The 23,340-nt window shown below is 38.4% G+C and overlaps 1 protein-coding gene across 1 annotated transcript in view; it reads left to right on the forward strand.

The window, feature by feature from the left end:
* Positions 1-23,340, forward strand: part of LOC124545625 — a 409,511-nt gene that overhangs the window by 307,020 nt on the left and 79,151 nt on the right. The window contains exons 24-25 of the mRNA XM_047124572.1: positions 612-807; positions 6,374-6,541. Coding sequence (XP_046980528.1) covers positions 612-807; positions 6,374-6,541 — 364 coding nt within the window. The remainder of the gene's footprint in view (positions 1-611; positions 808-6,373; positions 6,542-23,340) is intronic.

Consider the following 23,340-nt stretch of genomic DNA (forward strand, 5'->3'; position numbering starts at 1 on the left):
CATGAAAATGACACTTCATTCCAAACGGAAGGCATTACTGAAGAAGCACAAACAAGTGTTATGAAAAGAAGAGACAATGATGAACCATTATTGTATCATGAAGCAGTCACATAAGGAAATAATTCAAAAGATATACAATAGGCTACTTTAGATATCATTTCGAGGTTACTTTAAAATATCATTTCGAGGGGATGGAGGTTGAATGTTAAAGAATTCAACAAGTGAACAGCAGCCCCTTTATTTGTCCATTTTTGTGACTGGATTACCATTGATGTTGCTTTTACTTAAAATGTTAAAGAATAGTTAAGAAGCCTTTTTTTCTTTTTTTGTTAAAAAAGTAATTTAGCTTCTCTGCTTTAATGGTATTCACAGTTTTCCTTCCAACAGATATTAATGTGTGCAATACAACTGTTTATTCTCTCTCTCTCTCTCTCTCTCTCTCTCTCTCTCTCTCTCTCTCTCTCTCTCTCTAACTCTAACTCTCTGTCATACCTTGTGGAATAAGTACTCAATCAAATAAGGTATTTCAGTTAGGAATTGTTCAAAATTGAAATTTATTTTTTTGTTGAATTTTATTTAAGGAAATTATCATTATTATTTGTTTCATACAGGGAGAAGGTGAAACATTCAGACTATGTCTCTGTGTACTATAGAGCTCCTTGCAAACGCAGATTGCGTAATATTGAAGAGTTGCATAAATATCTGTTGTTAACTAAATCCAAGTTAACTGTTGACCAGTTTGATTTTGACCATTGGGTGAGGTGCTTCACTGAAGGAATTAATGAAAAGTACTTCGTAAAAATTGAGGTATGGTGCACTTATTTCCTAAGTGATGCTAGTTGTTTTTATGAAACCTAGTAGTAGTAGTAGTAGTAGTAATTACATGTAATTGCTTGTCTGGGATGTATTTTTATTTTTCAGTCTGCAGGGTGAAGGGAAGGGCAAATTACAATTACGCTACAAGGAAAAACTTTATAATTTCATCCTGTCATGGTACCTGAAAATGCTCTGAGCTGTTGAGAAAAGTAAGGATGGTCTACAGCAGGCTGTTTAAGCTTCTGTGGCAGCCAAGTGGTCTGAGAACAGTTGGGCAGGGATGGGAAAACAGTTGAAGCATGGGCAGTCTTGCAGACGAGCTGCAGTTACCCGATTGTACTGCTTTTGCTGAGTGCACATGGATAGGAGCAGCCAAGCAGCTCACATGTGCACAGAAAACATGCAATAGGTCAATCAGAGAGTACCCTGCACAACTTGCACCTGATTGCTAGCATGATAATGGGTGCTCTTGTCCCATGGGGCAGTGTTGGAACAGCCTAGTCTACAGACATAATACAGTGACAAAATAAAGGGGAAGAAATTGTAGGAGCAGAATTATGAAGTGGGTGCCTGGAGACCTGGAGAATTTGAAATGTGAAAGAAGCTAGCAATAGCTTGAATTGTTGTAATAACATCCAATTTTGAGGGGATAATGATTTGAAGTAGCAGCTGATTAGAAAATGATAATCACTTATGTTAGCTATTCTTGTCCAGTCTAAGCTTGTTCTTCACTGTAATGACTTCATCATTGGTGGGCCACTGCAGAACTGTACTGCAGCACAAAAGAAGTGAGGTTGCTTGCATTACCAATTAAATTTTTGGTATGTAGTTGTCTTGCTCATGATCTGAACCCTTACATTGTGAATAGTTCCACCAAAATTGATCAACTCTGTGGCAGTGGATGTGCAGTTAACTACAGATGTATTCATATCCTGTGGTGGGAGACAGAAAAGATGGAGCTCATACACATCTTCATTAAAAACCACTACAGAAATATTTTCAGTAATGGAGTGAGCAAATTCAGACATTTCCATAATAAATTTTAACTTTTCGGTTTAGCTTGCATTATTTTGAAACTCCTTGGCAAATTAAAAGTATGTGGCAGATCAAAAAAAGGCAAGGTTCTGGGTTCAAGTCAGAGTGTGGCATGCAGTTTTAATCTGCCAGGAAGTTTCATCGTTAACCCTTTGACTGTGGCTGACTGCTACAGCAGTCTGAGCGTGCCGTGCCTTGGGTGCGGCTGACTGCCACAGCAGTTCAGTGCTGCTGTGTGCTAGGTGCTGCCAGCTGCTGTAGAAGTTCTGAGACGTCCACTTGCCTATTGTTTAGCTGTGCCTGAATAAGAGGTCTGTTTGTTTGCAGCGTTACTGGCGGACTCGCGCCACACCTTATCATTTGCTCTAACCGCAACAGGTGACGTTTCAATATGTTGAACATGACTACATAAGTCGATATCAGTGCTTTTGGCGGACCTTCACAGCACTTGTGTGAATAATTTGCTTTAGACACAACACGACGCTACTGTGATTTCTGCCGAACTGTAGTTTCACACCTTTCTGTGAGACACTATTCTTCGTTAAAACATCAGTTGTCTATTATTCACTTGTGTTTGTGTAATGAATTTACGTGTTTTGATTGCATGTTCAATGCCTTTTGCTAATACCAGAAATGTGGGATGAAAATGAATTGTGAAAAGTTTCATCTCAATGTAATTAGAGAAAGTTTTGCAACTTTTTACATTGGTACCAAGGCAGCAAGTGGTGTTAAACATCAAGAGTACCCTACAAGACTAAACATGTCATCACATTTACCGGATCAGTGGGAAAAGTACAAGACATGCATAGCCTCTGCTTGAATTGGTGTCGGGAAACAAACTAAATTGTGCTGTAAGGAATGGAATGTAACTCTTTGTGCTGATCCTTGCTACAAAACTTATCACACACAATTTCAGTAATGTAAACCATTAAACCCTGTTTTGAGAGAGCATAGAATCATGTCACTATTGTACACATCTTTATTTGTATATACGTAATAATAAAAATACCCCTCACTTGAAAATGAAGTGTAAATATTGTAAATAAATACCCCCATTTCTTCCAAAGCCAGACTAAAGACCAGAACAAAATAGAAAACTGAAAAACAGCAAGCTTGTTGTAAGCATTGCAAGTGGTGAGCGCACCGGAAGTATTCAGCACACAGTGCATGGCGAGCACCGCGACAATGCAGCACACAAGACGTGACCGCTAGTGTTGTGCATAGCAGTCAAAGGGTTAACATTGTTTATGTACTGTAGTAAGGCAACAATAAAATCAGATTTATAGTGTGCTGAATCATAGATTAATTTTTTTATTGAGAACAATTGAAAATGGAAATCTTGGTATTATAAACAAACCATTTGGGCTTTTTAAATTTTACGAAAAGTTTCATAGTAATGAATATAATGGAGGGAAACATTCCACATTAGGGAAATATATCTAAAAACAAATAAAATGCTACTTACCAAACGAAAGCACTGGTATGTTGATAGAGACACTAACAAACACAAACACACACACACAAAATGCAAGCTTTCGCAACCCACAGTTACTTCATTAGGAAAGAGGGAAGAAGAGGGAAAGATGAAAGGATGTGGGTTTTAAGGGAGAGGGTAAGGTGTCATTCCAATCCCGGGAGCGGAAAGACTTACCTTAGGGGGGAAAAAGGACAGGTAGCACACACACACACACACACACACACACACACACACACACACACATACACATATCCATCCGCACATATACAGACACAAGCAGACATATGTCTGTTATGCAGGTGGGAACTCTCTCTGCAACATGTCCTTCGTTCCCCTCACCCCCCTGGCCTCAGCCTTTGCTAATCCCTGTCCTCCAATTACATAGTCCCTTCCGTGTCCCACTCCAGCACTACACACACCTTCTGTTCCGCCAGTGCACATACAGCCTTTTCTACTTCACTCCTCTTCCGTCTCCCTTTATTGCTATCCCTTTCCCCCATTCCCCCCACACAGCCTCCTGACTTTGCAGCCAGCAGCCCTAGAACATCCCCACCACATTCCTGCACCCTCTCACAAGTAGCACAGTTCTCCTCCCATACCATGCTATCTCTCCCTCTTATGCCCACCACCCATACCAGATTGCTGCTCTGGTTATATACAGTCACAGTCCGCAGTTGGGCCATAGTGGCCATGTGTGTGTCAGTTGTGCTTGTTTGAATGTGTGTGTGTGTGTGTGTGTGTGTGTGTGTTTTCTGTTTCTGAAGGAGGACTTTTTTGTCTGAAAGCTTAAACATTTAGCAATCTTTTCATTGTGCATGTATGTCTCAACGCCTCCTCTTTGGTGAGTAGAAGTCTATTCTTTTCATAATATTGTTGAAAGTATTAATTTTTGATTATGCTATAATTATGTGGCCTTATAAAAGTGTCTATTTATTACCTGGACATACATGAACTAAGATCTTGCATGTAGTATGAGGTCTGTAAAATGTTTGTAGCCCATGCCCATTTTTGAGACTTTGTTGTAGTTTAGTTACTGATTTACATATATGCAATAAATGTGTTGAAGCCAGTTTAACCAAACCCTCACAGTTTTTCTGAGTAAAGTGGCATAGTTTTTAAGACAATAGACTTGCATTTTGGAGGATCAAGATACAATTCCCAGTCCATCCATTCAGATTTAGTTTTTCTATGGTTTCTTTAAATTGCTTAAAGCAAATGCTGACATGGTTCATTTGAAAAGAACATGGCTGATTTCCTTTCCCAGTCTGTGTTTGTACTCAGTCACATATACCTCAATTATTCATCATGTTGATGTGATAGTAAAGTGAAAACATTGAGACATCTATAAAAATCTTAGGCAGGTAATTGTTTGTGTTGGTAACTACTTTTGTAATCAAACAGTTTGTGTCGGGATGATGGAACATGGAATTTTTTATACAGCAAATGAAATGCTCAATGAGCAGTTTTGTTATGACAGTAACTGTTTATTTAAACGTTTACAAGAAAAATAATGAGCACAATGAACTTCCTTTCCAGATTCACAGGGCTAATTTGTTTTACAAAAGAAAATCAAAGGTTCAAGGAATCAAGAGTATACAGGAAACAGGATAATTACCAAGCACTCTGAGCTAAGAAATAGACAGCAGGACAGAATAGTAGAATGAAATCTATAGCCAATACCAACAACAGATCAGATTTTAAAATCTGAGAGGTTGTAGAGAATGTTGTTGAAAAGACAGAGATTAGGGAAGAATAGTCTGAAAATTTGAAAATTAATATATAACTAACATAAAAATGGGCAGCTGTAGGTATAAAAGAAAAGAAGTAATTAATGTTAGTGGGAGGCCAGCCAAGGGTGAAAGAAAGACGGTAAAGGATCATAATGTAGAAGAGATATAAAAACAGAAAGCAAAAAATGCTATGGGAGTGGAAAAACAATAGCTGAAATGAAGTGAGAGAGAGAGGCACAGAGGAGAAACGATGTGGCAAGTAACAGAAAAGTGTGATTTAATTTGAGGTATGATGTGTTGCTAGGGCCAAACATATACTGTGAAGCCGTACTTCACATACTTCTTTTTAAAAATGTTAAGTGAAGCAGGGACAAAGCTCTGAGAAGATTGTCTCACAGGTGACAGTCTCCATTTAATGAAATAGCCTGAACAGTGAGAAGCCTGCAGTTGCTACTAGTGGGTGCTTATCTTGCATACCATATGTAGGCCTGTATAAACCAAAAAAGTAGCTTCCAAAAACTGCAAACCTAGGTTGTTGTTACTATACACCTTTGCTGGAAATATAACAATGAATGGGAGCTGCTTTTAGAGGAAAAGATATTGGTGGTGCTTCTGGGTGGAGGGGGGGGGGGGGGGGGGGTTTGGAGCTGCTTTATACTTTTGTCTCAAATTACTAGAAATGCAGCACTGCAAGTAAAGAGTAACATTCATCAAACAGTAGTGTTGTGACCTATTCGTAATAAAAAGTGTTTAATGACAATGGATCACATGGTATGTGGGTCAGGGAGCTCAGAATCAAAGGAAGAAAGGCTCGGGTTGTGCTTTGACCTCCAAGAAGCCTAATTGAAGGATTATATTATTCTCTGTGCATATCTACTGAGCATAAAATCTGTTTATTTAGTGTTGATTATACAAACATTTAACTTTGTACATTTGTATAATTGAACCGTGTTGTAATTGTGAATTATTCTTGAATCTTGTGGCCACAATCTAAGGAAACATTTGGGAAAACATACAGTGATTTACTAGAAATTGTTAATTACATTCCTATGAGTTGATCTAGTCCTGAAGAATTTCTTGATTCAAAACATGTTTTCTTTGACAATGTATGTCTTTCTTCCATACTAATATACTTTTGTTGGCAAAAATATGATGATACAAAAATTATCTCCTTCTTATTACTGTGCCAGTTGTAACAGTGTGACAAATCTAGTGACAGATTCATATAATTATATTGACATTCATTTTATTTTTTCAGAAAGTATTTGCTTTTACTGTTATTAACAAATCACAATGATCTTTGTCTTTGCTATAGGATATCTCTAATGGTGTAGAGGCTGTTCCTGTCCCGTGTATTAATACAGTTGATTCAAGAAAGCCAGATGACATTACATATGTCACCAAGCATGTACCTACAAATGGTACATACATCGAAACTGACCCAGAATTTCTCGTATGCTGTGAGTGCACTGATGATTGCTTGGTATGTTTTGTAAATCATTTTTAGTACATTTATTAAGCACAACATAACTGAAATAGTTTTGAGCTTCCAAGCAGAAAATTATGGCCACCTCTGCATTTTTGGATTTACTATGAGTAGGTCACATGATAGAGTAGCTTACCCGATTTCTCTGCACAGTTTTCCTTGGTAGCAGCACTTCTGTAAGAACTGGCTGAAAAGTTGGTGGTGGGAACAGTCTACTGTTAACAATGTAGTCCTCATCAAAATTGTAGTTCAGACAGTTTCCTTGCAGTTGGATGCTGAATGAACTACTGTTTAAGATCGGTTCGAGTCTTATTTACTTTAATTATGCACAGATAAATGAGTAAACACATATTGTGCTTCATTTTATGTTCTACGATAAAATGTGATGTCAGATTATTTAACTAAGATAAAATATGTTCACATGAACTAATGAACTGTAGACAAATTACAGCAGTTGTTCATAGAAGAAAATAATTGAACAATAAACTTTAGTGACTTATATAAAGAATGTGGCTGAACAAAATAAACATGTCCTTAATGGCTCCTGAATTACAAACAGATAAGGTACAGTAGTGATATTAGGCAGTTAAGTGAAGGAGCTGTGATTATACAAAGTAAATTTTTATAAAACAAAGAGAGAGATTATAGTAACTGAAATAATGAAAATGAGACATATGGGTAAGACAGGTAATTTACAACATGTCCTGAATGGTATTGTGAGTAGTGTCTGTAGTTAGAAGTGGTCAGTAAGGGAACTGTGTCTGGTCATTCAGTATTAAGCTTGGGCTGATGGACATATGTTTATTAATTCGAAGGTAGTTCATCTTCATTCCTTTGTAGATGTGATGTAATACTTAATGTTTCATCTTATAACTATGGTCTTCTTTTAAGCAGGTGGTCTGCAAATAAGAATCCCCTTTTAAGTTTCCAACTTCCATGGAGTTCCTTCAAGTGGGAACATATTGCCCTGCCAGATAGACCTACGTATAACTTATAACAATTACAAGTAATTTTATACATTCCATTCTTCTCCAAAGCTGGAATGCTGTCTTTACTATTGGACAAAAAGTGTCCAATAGTGTTGTGCACATAAAATGATGTTTTTACATTCCTGGATTTATGCTCTCTGGCTACACATCCAGTGAGAGTTTTCCTAAATTGTGCACCTTTCATTGTGTTCTTGAGGTGGTGGGTCAAGAACATGGTAAAGCAGAGTTGTTTTTGCTTTTTGTGAAGTATGGAGTCAACTAAGGTAAGAGTGTAGCCATGTTTGATACTATTTATTTGGATGCATTTAATTCCATTTGGAAGTTATCTTCACTCACAGGGATGGACGTTAGGTGATTTGAATGAAAGACAGTATGTTTATGGTTCACTGGGTGTTGAGAATTGGTCGGTATTACTATGCCTGTGGTGATAAGTTTTCTATAACTCTTGAAAGTATGAATATGGTCATTAATGTCTGTGGTTAGATCTAAATAATTTATGCCATTACCCCCAAACTCCATTTTGAATTTTATAATGTTGTGTTTAGAATTTAGTTGCTTGAGGAATTCAGTTGACTTAACAAACAACTGGAAAGACATGCAAATTCCACCTAGTGCCAAGATAGTTTCTTTTGATGTTAGCAACTTATTCACTAAACATTCTCAAAGACTTATCTAAAGTGAAGAGTTAACCCAGTTGTCACAGATGATATAAGGTTAGCTACACAAACTTGTCTAACACGATATTATTTCCATTTCAATCACAAGATGTACAAATACACTACTGGCCATTAAAATTGCTGCACCAAGAAGAAATGTAGATGATAAACGGCTATTCATTGGACAACTATATTATACTAGAACTGACATGAGATTACATTTTCACGCAATTTGGGTGCATAGATCCTGAGAAATCAGTACCCAGAACCACCACTTCTGGCTGTAATAACGGCCGTGATACAACTGGGCATTGAGTCAAACAGAGCTTGGATGGCGTGCACAGGTACAGCTGCCCATGCAGCTTCAACACGATACCACAGTTCATCAAGAGTAGTGACTAGCGTATTGTGATGAACCAGTTGCTCGGCCACCATTGACCAGACGTTTTCAATTGGTGAGTGATCTGGAGAATGTGCTGGCCAGGGCAGCAGTCGAACATTTTCTGTATCCAGAAAGGCCCGTACAGGACCTGCAACATGTGGTCGTGCATTATCCTGCTGAAATGTAGGGTTTCGCAGGGATCGAATGAAGGGTAGAGCCACGGGTCGTAACACATCTGAAATGTAACGTCCACTGTTGAAAGTGCCGTCAATGCGAACAAGAGGTGACCGAGAGGTGTAACCAATGGCACCCCACACCATCATGCCAGGTGATATGCTAGTATGGCGATGATGAATACACTCTTCCAATGTGTGTTCACTGCAATGTAGCCAAACACTGATGTGACCATCATGATGCTGTAAACAGAACCTGGACGTTTTGCCATTCGTTCACCCAGGTTCGTCATTGAGTACATCATCGCAGGCACTCCTGTCTGTGATGCAGCGTCAAGGGTAACCGCAGCCATGGTCTCCAAGCTGATAGTCCATGCTGCTGCATACATCATCGAACTGTTTGTGCAGATGGTTGTTGTCTTGCAAACATCCCCATCTGTTGACTGAGGGGTTGAGACGTGGCTGCACGATCCGTTACAGCCATGCAGATAAGATACCTGTCATCTCGACTGCTAGTGATACGAGGCCGTTGGGATCCAGCACGGCATTCCGTGTTACCCTCCTGAACCCACCAATTCCATATTCTGGTAACAGTCATTGGGTCTCGACCAACGCAAGCAGCAGTGTCGCGATATGATAAACCGTAATCACGATACGCTACAATCCGACCTTTATCAAAGTCGGAAACGTGATGGCATGCATTTCCCCTCCTTAGACGAGGCATCACAACAACGTTTCCCCAGGCAATGCCGGTCAACTGCTGTTTGTGTATGAGAAATCAGTTGGAAACTTTCCTCATGTCAGCATGTTGTAGGTGTTGTCACTGGTGCCAACCTTGTGTGAATGCTCTGAAAAGCTACTCATTTGCATATCACAGCATCTTCTTCCTGTCGGTTAAATTTCGCTTCTTTAGCACGTCATCTTCGTGGTGTAGCAATTTTAATGGCCAGTAGTGTAGTTGGATGGTCTAGCTATGGGTTCTCCCCTCAGTCCAGTCCTTACTGAAGTTTTCATGGACAATTTTGAAACACAGTTCTTGGAAAATAATCCACTCTCTTCCTAGGTTGGATACTGGTTTGTGTAGATTGATTCTGTGTTGTGCTTATGGACAGTTACCACACTACAACTTCTAAAATTCCACAAGCAGCTAAATCCTAAACAAAACAGTATAAAACTAACAATGGAGTTTGGGGTAATTGTGTAAATTACATGGATCTAACCATAGACAACGGTGGCTGTAGTGGTATGTTCAAGTTTTATAGTAAACTTACCACGACATATATGCTAATGCTGGCCAATTCTCAACCCCCAGTGACCCATAAACATTCAATGATACATCATCTAACATCCATTCCTGTGAGTGAAGACAACTTCCAAATGGAATTAAACACATTCAAACTTAACAGTATCAAACGTGGCTATCCTCCTAGCTTAGTCAACTCCATAATGCACAAAAACCAGAAACAACAGATGTACTCTCTTCTTTACCATATTCTTGACCCACTACAGGAACACAATTAATGGTGCACAATTTAGGAAAAGTCTCACTGGATGTAGCCAGAGATCATAAATACAGGAACGTAAAAGCATCATTTTATGTGCCCAACCCTGTTGGACACTTTTTGTCCAATGGTAAACACAGCATTCCAGCTTTTGAAAAGAATGGAATGTATAAAATTACTTGTGATTGTGATAAGTCTTTCGAGTTGATGCCACTTGGACGGCTTATGTGTTGATGAGGATGAAATGATGATGATAAGGACAACACAACACCCAGTCCCTGAGCCGGCCGGAGTGGCCGAGCGGTTAAAGGCGCTACAGTCTGGAACCGCACGACCGCTACGGTCGCAGGTTCGAATCCTGCCTCGGGCATGGATGTGTGTGATGTCCTTAGGTTAGTTAGGTTTAAGTAGTTCTAAGTTCTAGGGGACTTATGACCACAGAAGTTGAGTCCCATAGTGCTCAGAGCCATTTGAACCATTTGAACCCAGTCCCTGAGTGGAGAAAATCTCCGACCCATCTGGGAATCGAACCCGGGCTGTTAGGCATGACATTCTGTTGCACTGACCACACAGCAACCAGGGGCAGACTTATCTTGAAATAATGGAAATTAATAAACATATGTCCAAGAGCCCAAGCTTAATACTGAATGACCAGACACAGTTCCCTTCCTCACCACTTCTAACTGCAGATACGACTCATAATTCCATTCAGGTCATGCTGTAAATTATCTGTCTTACTCACATGTCTCATTTTCATTATTTCAGTTACTATAATTTCTCTCACTGTTTTAAAAAAGTGTACTTAGTGTAATCACAACTGTTTCACTCACCTGCTTAACATCATTATTGTTTGTTACCTGTTTGTAATTCAGAAGCTATTAGAGACAGATTATTTTGTTCAGCCACATCTTTGGAATATGTCACCAAAGTTAATTGTTGAGTTACTTTCTTCTGTGAACAATTGTTGTAATTTGTCTATAGTTCATTAGTTAAAGTGACTCATATTTTATGTTAGTTAAATTATCTGACATCACATTTACACTGAAATAACCATTCTTGTTTTATTCCTAATTCTGATATTAACATTTTTCATCTCTGGAAATGGAGATACTCTGTAGATGCACTAGTTTAATATCTTTGATCCCATAAAATTTCACTGTACCACTTATCTTTGTACGTGATGCTGCCATAACAGACAAAAACCAGTTTACGAAACAAATAATAAATATTGTAGAATATTACACCACTGTTGTGTGTGTTTCATTCACAGTGTATAAAATATTGTACCAAGAACTGATAGAACAATAAATCAATGCAATATTGTTTGAGTGCAATACCCTAACCATAATGTAATTAAACACAAGTATTAATGTGCGGCAAGGAAACATATAACACACTGTCCTTCAGATCAAATAATCATATCAGTACAAACAAGATGTGTGCAGTAAATTTCATTTGGAAAAAATATTGTCTATAGCCTGATGATTACTGTTACAGTGCGCACTAGCCATTATTGGAAGATTTATACATTCAATGAAAATAATTATGAGTTCACAGTCGATCATGAAAAACAATCACTGAATCATTGGGCAAACTCCCAGACATGGAACTTCGGATAAAACACGTTACATTTCCCCAACTTGCAATGCAGTACATTTCCTCTTATTAGCAGACATAGACCTAGCTCCTTTCAAAACTCACCGCAGACTGGTCTAAAACTGTCCTGCTTCTTATATACAATATTTTAAACTGAATTTATGTATTCTTGTATGTTAGATTTTCATAATTTACAATTAAAGGTATACATTTCTGAGTAATTGAATAGTGGATAGAGATTTGCTTAAATATGAATTTCCAGCTGCAGTGATAATTTTATTGAATTTTTCCATGAACAATACGAGACTGGAACAGAAGGGAGAACCGGTAAAGGTACTCAAGGTACCCTCCGCCACACACCGTCAGGTGGCTTGCAGAGTATGGATGTAGATGTAGATGTAGAATTACTTTGGTTAGTTTGCATAATTATGCAGTTCTTTGTCGGTAACAAATTTTTACCTAAAGGTGTTAAGTACTTGGGAATTAATTGAGCACGGGTGGTGTTAACATATTTTCATTGATGATCGTATCAATACCGTATTTATTTCTGCATCTTTTTCATCAGCTTTATCTGGATGGCAGTAAACTTGTATATGTTCATATATGAACAATTATAACAAAACTAATATTTTGCAATTAACATGGTCTTTAGGCAAACTGTATATACTAATGGATTCAGAGTAACCAAAAGAATGTAATGATTAATGAATTTGAGCAGAATTTGGCTTAATTATGGGTTGGCATTATATCCATACAACATATTACTTTCGTGGTTCTATCAAAGATATAATAAGTCTGGAAAAAAATTGGCTGTTTTTGGAAGGAAGGAACATAGTAGATGGTTAAGGACACTTGGCTTGCTATGTCTCAAAGGTAATGGAATTTGGTAAGAAAGGCATAGGTTCAGATATGGAGAGAATGCATTCAATCTTCAGGGCTTACAGAGAAACAGGTATTCTGTTGTAAGTGCTTTTGACAAAGGGCAAATGCCGAGATGAGTAGCATTAAAATGTCAGAACTAGTTAGAATCTCTCTCGTTAATACTTTGATGCTAATATGAAATTAATTCATTTGAGCTCATGCAGGCAAGTGTTATGTATTATTAGTATTGTAACATAAAAAATTTTCCCTTGCAAACTAGCTCCGAGCAATGAATAGATTATTGAAATCAAAGTGAAGATTTTTATGCCTTAAGTTTGAATGTTCCATCCTTGAAATGGAATTAAAACATGTGAATGTAGAGTTTCCAATGTATACTGCTGATGAAATCTTCTTGGGCAGATGTAAGCCCGTGTTGAAATTCTGTGAAGTTTAGATCACTGTCACTCTCATTGTCTTCTGGCAAATAATTACAATGGTTTTCCAAGCTAAATAATAAAAAAATAATTTTTAGTTTTTGTGTGTGTTTTTATTCAACACTGCTGTCCCTGTAAGTTGTTCCCTGTAAGTTGTTGTGAACTTAATCTCAAGATGGAATTATTTTACTTTTTACAGAGTATATCCTGTGCGAATAATAAATGTCACAAGTTGAAATTGTGAACAAGTTGGGACTAAACCCCAAATACCTGTCTGTTACAGGCAGGACTCTGCCATTCAAGTCCTATAAACACACCTCGAGGGCTGAGTGAAAGCTTCAACTTGCTGGTAGTCTCTCACACTGAACCAGACCACATGTATTTTGCAAATAGTAAAGAAGATTTGATGTCGAAGTTATAGCTAATTCTTAATTCTCCATGATAATATGTTGTCCACATTTTCACAGGAGAGACTTTGTGGAATTTGGAAAGTAATGAAAGAAATGTATAGCAAGTTATTGGTTCATGGGATGTGATTATTGACTCCCTTGTTAAATGTCTGCCTGTGAATGACAGATATATTTCTTCTTGTTCCAAGCACAGTTTTAGCTGAATTTATTTCTTCTCAAATTATTTTTTCGTGGGCAAAAGATGGCTAATGTGGAATGCAGTACTTTTGAATCATTGTAACAGTGATCACCATTCGAAAGATGCTCATTATATTTTGGCCACAGATACCACTATTTAACACACTATAATGTAGTACGGAGCTTTATTGAATTAGTTCTTCCACTATCTCCAGTAACATATATTATATTTATGAATAAAATTTTAATAAGCAGAACTATATTTTGGAGTCCTATCTTACGGCATCACACTTGTCGGGTATTTTTCCAATGTGTAGATTCTGTCTTTGATGTGCAATTCTGAAAGGTCTGCAAATTACTCATCTACAACTATTGTATCACAAAATGATTTCAAGCCACAAGTTTCTCATGTTGAAATCAGTGGATGCTAAATCTAGTGAATAGGAGGGATATTTTAATCCATTATACTAATATTCCCTCATGTTTTCCGTTTCAAAAGAACTTTTGTGAGCAAATTTTCTTCTGTTATAGTTTGGGTGTCTCAAATGAATTTTCATCCTGATGCTCCACAACACTGTAGTGGTATCTGCCAGCTATTATTTTTATTTTATACAGTTTAACTGTTCTAGCACTGTGGTGAAATTTAAATACCACATAATTTTTAAAGCTTGTAAAAAGGCATTCAAAAGTAGAGTAAGCTATCAGACAAAGTCTTTTCTCGACATAAAAAGCCACACACATACATTCATACATGCACAAATGACACACACATACTCCAGGCACTGAGGCCCAAAAGCGGTGAGCAGCGATCCCAGCTGGGGTGGGTAGTGGGAATGCAGATATGGTGTGAGGCAGGAAGTGACCGGGCTAGCAGGGTAGGGATGAGCGAAGAATACGTAGTGCTACCTGTGGGAGTGTGCTTGACTTCAATGACTGCTGCACAGCCTTTGCTATCTAGCTTTTCTGTATTGTCCAGATGGGAACTCTGCCTACAATATATTCTTTGTTCCCATAATCCTCTGGGCACAATCTTTGTCAGTCCCTGTCCCCACTTGCCTCTGTCCCCTCTGCTGCTCCCACTTTTGTCTCACACTGCCTGCTAACCCCTCCTACAATCCTTCCTCTCCCCCACCCCCCAGTCCCTCCCCCAAGCACAGACTACTAATGCTGCAGTTATCCTGATATCCCTCCCCTTCCCATCCCAAGCTTCTTCTGTACCCCCACTATCCACACTGGTCGAGATCATTTATAACTGTGTTCCGGTCTCAGCACACACAGAACGCAATGGCCATGTGAGTATGAGTTGTGCACGTTTGAATATTTGTGTGTGTGTGTGTGTGTGTGTGTGTGTGTGTGTGTGTGTGTGTGTAGTTTTGTTGTTGTTTTCTATGTCTGAGGAAGGACTCTTTGTTCATTAGCTTAGTCTACCTTGAAATGTACTTCAAATGTGTGTGTTTGCCACTCAGTTCTTCCTCTGTGTCGAGAGTATCAATCTGCCCTATTTCATTGTTGTTATTTCACCCCAAATTTTCCATTATTTGTTTTCTTAAAGGTTTCTTGTAATGAATTCTTCATGAAAAATGTACAGATACCTTTTATGATGTTCCAGGTAGTTGACACAGTGTTGATCCTTGATCATCCAATACTATATTGCACCTTGTTGATACTTACACACGTGGTTGCAGTTTTGGGACAACATTGACGAGTATCATCTTCAAGAGAAGTGTGGCCGTATTTGAACTGAGCTACTGAATTCTCAGATGTTCAGAATAAATTAGCATATTTCTTACAAATGGTTACTGATTTTGAATTCATTGGTTGGGAATTAACAGTCTAAAAACAAAGAATATTCAGCATCTTGGTATTCCAGTGAAATGCGCACAGCTACCTCAAAACACTGTCAAAGCAAAATTATATTGCAGATCAAGTAACAGTTGAGAACAGAAAAAAAAGTTATTGATATCAACATCTCCCTGTGCTAGGCTGAGAAGTTTTATCTTAGTTCTCAAAAGATTGATGATAAACACAATGCTTTTTTCAAAAGCAGAAGTTTTCAACAAGTTTCCTATTGGCATCAGGTTGGATTCTGTAAAAATCCATAAATTCAAACATAAATTAAAACAATGTCATATTTGCAACTGTCTCTATAACATATGTTAATTTTTGGATTTTGGTAGGGTAGGGTTCTACATCTACATCTACATCTGCATCCATACTCCGCAAGCCACCTGACGGTGTGTGGCAGAGGGTACCTTGAGTACCTCTATCGGTTCTCCCTTCTATTCCAGTCTCGTATTGTTCTTGGAAAGAAGGATTGTCAGTATGCCTCTGTGTGGGCTCTAATCTCTCTGATTTTATCCTCATGGTCTCTTCGCGAGATATACGTACGAGGGAGCGATATACTGCTTGACTCCTCAGTGAAGGTATGTTCTCGAAACTTCAACAAAAGCCTGTGCCGAGCTACTGAGCGTCTCTCCTGCAGAGTCTTCCTCTGGAGTTTATCTATCATCTCCGTAACGCTTTTGCGATTACTAAATGATCCTGTAACAAAGCGCGCTGCTCTCCATTGGATCTTCTCTATATCTTCTATCAACCCTATATGGTACGGATCCCACACTGCTGAGCAGTATTCAAGCAGTGGGCGAACAATCGTATTGTAACCTACTTCCTTTGTTTTCGGACTGCATTTCCTTAGGATTCTTCCAATGAATCTCAATCTGGCATCTGCTTTACCGACGATCAACTTTATATGATAATTCCATTTTAAATCACTCCTAATGCGTACTCCCAGATAATTTATGGAATTAACTGCTTCCAGTTGCTGACATGCTATATTGTAGCTAAATGATATGGGATCTTGCTTTCTATGTATTCGCAGCACATTACACTTGTCTACATTGAGATCCAGTTGCCATTCGCTGCACCATGCGTCAATTCGCTGCAGATCCTCCTGCATTTCAGTACAATTTTCCATTGTTACAGCCTCTCGATATACCACAGCATCATCCGCAAGGTCATTTATGTATATTGTGAATAGCAATGGTCCTACGACGCTCCCCTGTGGCACATCTGAAATCACTCGTACTTCGGAAGACTTCTCTCCATTGAGAATGATATGCTGCATTCTGTTATCTAGGAACTCTTCAATCCAATCACACAATTGGTCTGATAGTCCATATGCTCTTACTTTGTTCATTAAACGACTGTGGGGAACTGTATCGAACGCCTTGCGGAAGTCAAGAAACACGGCATCTACCTGGGAACCCGTGTTTATGGTCCTCTGAGTCTCTTGGACGAATAGCGCGAGCTGGGTTTCACATGATCATCTCTTTTGAAACCCATGCTGATTCCTACAGAGTAGATTTCTAGTTTCCAGAAAAGTCATTATACTCAAGCATAATAAGTGTTCCAAAATTCTACAACTGATCGACGTTAGAGATATAGTTCTATAGTTCTGCACATCCGTTCGACGTCCCTTCTTGAAAACGGGGATGACCTGTGCCCTTTTCCAATCCTTTGGAAAGCTATGCTCTTCTAGAGACCTACAGTACACCACTGCAAGAAGGGGGGCAAGTTCCTTCGCGTACTCTGTGTAAAATCGAACTGGTACCCAACAGGTCCAGCGGTCTTTCCTCTTTTGAGCCATTTTAATTGTTTCTCTATCCCTCTGTCGTCTATTTCGATATCTACCATTTTGTCATCTGTGCGACAATATAGAGAAGGAACTACAGTGCAGTCTTCCTCTGTGAAATAGCTTTGGAAAAAGACATTTAGTATTCCGGCCTTTAGTCTGTCATCCTCTGTTTCAGTACCATTTTGGTCACAGAGTGTCTGGACATTTTGTTTTGATCCACCAACCGCTTTGACATAAGACCAAAATTTCTTCGGATTTTTTGTCAAGTTAGTACATAGAACTTTACTTTCGAATTCATTGAACGCCTCTCACATAGCCCTCCTCGCATTACATTTCGCTTCGCGTAATTTTTGTTTGTCTGCAAGGCGTTGGCTATGTTTATGTTTGCTGTGAAGTTCCCTTTGCTTCCCAGCAGTGTTCTAACTCACTTGTTGTACCACGGTGGCTCTTATCCATCTCTTACGATCTTGCTTGGCACATACTCATCTAACGCATATTGTACGAAGCCATCAGGTACTCTGAAATCTGCTTTTTGTAATTTTTGCCAAACAGAAAAATCTTCCTACCTTTTTTAATATTTCTATTTATGACTGAAATCATCAATGCAGTAACCGCTTTATGATCGCTGAGTCCCTGTTCTGCGTTAACTGTTGCAAATAAATAGTTGGGGTCTGTTTGTCACCAGAAGGTCTAATATGTTATCGCCACGAGTCGGTTCTCTGTTTAACTGCTCAAGGTAGTTTTCAGATAAATCACTTTAAAAAAAATCACTGGATTCTTTGTCCCTGCCAACCGTTATGAACGTTTGAGTTTCCCAGTCTATATCCGGCAAATTAAAATCTCCACCCAGAACTATAACATGGTGGGGAAGTTACCACCAAGATACGAATGGTCAGAGACAGAGGGTGTATACTGGGAACACATATGCTCTAGAACATGACAGTTGTCACCCTGATGCCTGTTTCACTACATGTGCCATCTGGCTTCGTCCCCCGGATACCACTTTTTCAGAGCTCTGCACTTGGGAACTCGTGTGGAAACATGTGTTTGGTTCTTGTCGCTTACCTGGCCATAATTTACGTTAGTTATTTTATTTAATTTCTTCGATCTTGCCATCCCTTCTCAGTAACTATTCATTTCTTCACTCCCTCCCCTCCCCCCTTCTAACTCTACCCCCCACTACAACATATGATGCACAATGTTTTGTCACATATCTCTCTTGCTTTTTACCCATCTTCCACTTTTAAGCTCTTAGATTTTCAAATCTCATTTCCTGTAGTTCCCAACAATCAGTTTTTCCTTCTCATCCCATCTTGTAAGACTACCCTGACTCACAGTTGTGGACAACTGTATTTTCTTCAGCTGCTGCTTGGTGTGTAGATTTTTTTATGCATCCAATTACATTATATTGTCGAAAATTGATTATTTTCATTTGTAGAGTAATCATGTACATGTATATATACTCTTAAAGAAATTCCGAAGGAGCTCAGGTAATTGTCGGATATTCCACAGGACAGGATATCATGTGGCACTATTTGAAACTTGTAAAATTTCTTTGATATAACATCTGACACGTGGCATCCATAGATACTTCAGTCAATACCATATTGAAGAATAGAATCATTTTATGAACAGCACATGCAGCATTACAAAAAGGGAAATTCACTGGACAGAACTTTAAAATTGGAAGGAGATGTAATGATTGATCAGTATAAGAAATGAACATCTATGCACTGCCAGTAGAGATGTCTAAAAGTAGAAATAAGATCTAGTTTTTGGAACTGTTATTTTGTTTCATGTGTAGGAAAGGTGGACAGGTTTGGGAAGATTGGAAAGACGGGCCATAGAGGGACCCATTTGTTGTGAGGACAATGGTAGACAAAGTTAAAGGTGGAAGCATAAGACAGAGAAGGAGGTCAAAGATAGCTCATTGGGAAATACTGTGCCACCTTCAGCTCGGAGAGGATAGGAAGTAAAGACGGTTTAAGAGGATGAATAATTAGAAGTAAAATGAACAGTGTACTTACAACAGAGCATAACTGGATACAGGTAAAAAATAAAAATGGAAACAGAAGAAAAATTAAGGAGAAAAAGTAATAGAGTAAATAATGAAATTCTACCAATGAAAAGAAAGATCAAATCTTATCATTGATGTAAATTTATTCAGTGGAACCTCATTTAATGAGCACCTCCCACAATGCACAATTCATGCAACGAGCAAAACAAATTGTAATAAATTACTTGTTTGAAGAGTGATGTTTCGCATAACAAATGACAACGATTTAGTGTGACATCACCAGCTGTACGCACGTGGAGAGAGAAATGTTCAACAATATGAACACCGTTTATTGTCAGCAGCAGCATATGAATAATGTCTTTAATACATACTGCAGTTTGGGTTTAATACTCTTTCTGCTGTCTTCGTAGCGCAGCTTGTGATCACACATTTTTCGTAACTTGTAATCATATAGTGGTTCTTCGTGTGCAAATTTTAATAACCTTTGTAGAAATGTCCTCGAAGCTAAAGCTGCAAGAAGACAACCAAGAGAAAGAAAATGATCTTAGAAATGAAATGTAAAATCATTGAAAAATGTGAATGTTGTGTGAGTGTTGCTGATTTAGCGTACATGTGTGATCAGTCTTCATCAACTGTTTGCACTATCCTGAAGAACAAGGACAAGATTAAGGAGATAGATGCTTCAAAGGTACAAGAATATCTAAACAACAGTTTTGTATTCTGGTTGATGTTGAAAGATTGCTCCTTATGTGGATAAATGAAAAGCAATGGCAAGCTGATTTTATTACTGAGAACATCATTTTTGAGAAGGCAAGAATGATTTTCACCAACCGTGTTAAGATGCCACCAGGATCATCAACAACCGAAGAAGTGTTTAAGGGAAGCAGTGAGTAGTTCAAGAAGTTTAAGAGAAGAAGCAGCATCCACAGCATTGTGAAGCACAGTGAAGCAGCCAGCTCCAACACAAAGGCTGCAGAGAATTTCATGAGCAACTTCAACATGCTCATAGAGTCTCAGGGTTATCTGTCGCAACAGGTTTTTAATTGTAACGAGTCGAGTCTGTTCTGGAAAAAGATGCCGAAGCATGCCTTTATAACTGCTGAGGAGAATGCATTGCACAGTTACAAGCCAATGCATGCAGCAATTCGAAAATTAAACTGCTGCTTGTTTACCTTTCAGAAACTCCACGAGCTTTCACGAAGTGTGAAGCTCAGAAGAGCAGGTTAAATGTGATGTGGAGGTTCAACAACAAAGCTTGGGTGACACGTGCTCTTTATTGTGATTGGATCGAGTAAGTGTTTGGACCTTTGGTGGAAAAATATTTGCTTGAGATCAGTCTGCCACTCCATGTCTTGCTTGTTATGGACAATGCTCCTCCCCATTTTCCAGGCCTACAAGACCACCTTGTTGAAGAATTTCAATTCATCAAGATCCAGTTTCTACCTCCCAACACCACTCTGTTTCTCCAGCCTATGGACCAGCAGATTATTTCTAACTTTAAGAAGCTCTATGCTAAAACACTCTTCGAGCATTTCTTTGAGTTGACTGAAACTACTAATCTCAACTCTCATTGGAAATATCATTTCAACATTGTTGTCTGCATCAGGGTATTCAAAAAGGTGTGGGAAGGGGTTACCAAGAGACTTCTCACTTCTGCTTGGAAGAAGCATTGGTTGGAGTGCACTGTTGAATGTGACTCTGAGGCATTTGAATCAGTACCTGTGGAGCCTGTAGTCAACAAGATTGTGTCTTTGGCCAAGAGATGGGACTAGAAGTGGATAACAATGACATCGATTTACCTTGTGGAAAATCACAGCCAAGGAATGGCCACTGAAGAGCTTTTGGAGTTGCAGTGTGTTTCTCAGCAGGAAGTTGTGGAGAGGAGTTCTACAGAGGAGGAAGAGGTGATAACAGCAAAGCAACAATCTTCTGGCACAATAAGAGAAATTCTGTAAGCATGGGAATCAGTTGTATCTTACATTGAAAATCATCACCCCAATAAAGCAGTGGCTATGCACGCTACAAATTTATCTGACAGTAATGTTGTGTCATAAACTTGCCAATTGTTGAAGTGTCAGCAGAAATGAATAACGATGGATAACTTTCTAATAGAAAAGAGTTTGTTATGTAGGGTGAGTAGTAAAGAACATAATACTGTATGTATAATTTTGTTTGAATAAATGGCGTGAATGAGATAAAATTTTTAGTACTCTTTCTGCATTATTTTATTTTACATTGATTTATATGTAATAAATTGCTTCACTTGATGAGTGTTTAGCACTACAAGTAAGAGTCCAGAACGAATTACACTCACTATGCGAGGTTCCACTCTACTGAATTTTAATTCCACTTATGAACCTTCATTTATTTCCTTCATTACTTCTTTGATACCCAAACTGAGTGATATAGAAGATGCTGCATCCCTACCTTACATTCTTTTTAATCTCAGCTCTTTACTTATCTCTAGTTTTGCTCCCATAATGGAGAATAGCGTGGAAGTACCTTGCTGATGGTTGTATCTTTCCTAAAGCCAAACTGATCTTCATCTTACAGATGCTCAATTTTCTTTCCCATTTTTCTGTATACATGAGTTGTCAAGCTAATTGTGTGATGCTTCTTGGATTAATCAATACATGAGGTTATCAGGATTGTATGGGTGGTGTTCTCCTGCATGACAATCCTGCACATTGACTCAGTTAAACATCCATTTGAAATTTCCCACAGTGATTTTTTTAGAAATTCAAGGGAAATGTTATCTGTCCCTTCTGTTTTGACTTAACCTCTGCCATCTCCTGCACCTAAGTGATGAAAAATGCACACAAGTGATGAAAGAAATGTAATAGTTATAGAGCAAACACACAAGTGTCTCATAGTATGTAAAATATTGGACGAAATACTTGAGAAAAGGCTAAAGAAAATAATAGATCCACAACTACAGGAAGAGCAGTATGGATTCAGAGAATGCTGTGCAATTATAGATTGCATATTTGCACTAAGAAAGCTGCTAGAGAAACACAGGGAAAGGGGGAGGGACTTAAAACTTAATTTTTAGTTTTTGGAAAAATATTTGATAGTATCCCAAGAAAGACAATATGGGAGGGCCTAAGAAAGAAAAATGTATCCACTGTGCTAATTCAGGAAGTTAAAATGATTTATATGAATGCTGCTGCAGTTGCATACAGATAGGAAATGATAATTCTGGATCGTTCCAAATAATTAGAAGAGTTCAACAAGATGGTGCCCTTCCCCTGTTACCTTTTATCACTGTCATGGATGAAATCATGAGAGAAATGAAGCAGGACAATGATTTCACCAACACATTTGCATTTACAGACAATTTGGGGGTAATACAGAGCAAGAAGCAGAGGAGAACCTGACCACTTGCAATTACCATCTCAGACACATGAATTAACAGTAAATAAATAAAAAACTGGTTGAATATCAATCCAAAAATGGAAAAAGAAAGGAAAAATAAGGATGGGATATACATAGCTAGAAACACCAGACAGGTATAAATATCTTGGGTACATCATTTCAGGCACTAACAATATACAGCATAAGATCAATAACTGAACTAAAAAATCAGCTCACTTGTATCATCAGATTTGGAATTTACTCTGGAATGAGCAATCCCCCTACGATCGAAACACTGTCTCCTTCAGTCTTACTTTATTCCCAAAATAACTTATGACTCAGAAAGCTGCACAAAAATCAAGCAGTTTGACAAACAAATTACAAGCTGCAGAAATGAAGTTCGTAGGAGCTATAGTCCAGAAAACAAGGGAAGATAGACTAAGAAGTGGAAAAAAAAACAGGGATAGAAGCTGGAATGTATACATTCTTAAAACAATATGAAAGAATAGTAGTGTGTGGTCCAGTCACATTAATGTGACCACTGCCAACGTTCAATGCAATGTCAACATGCTGTATGCACTCACAGCCAGCAGGTGGCAACAATATCAGTG

This window comes from Schistocerca americana, chromosome 8 (genome assembly GCF_021461395.2).
Source record: "Schistocerca americana isolate TAMUIC-IGC-003095 chromosome 8, iqSchAmer2.1, whole genome shotgun sequence".
Lineage (NCBI taxonomy): Eukaryota > Metazoa > Arthropoda > Insecta > Orthoptera > Acrididae > Schistocerca > Schistocerca americana.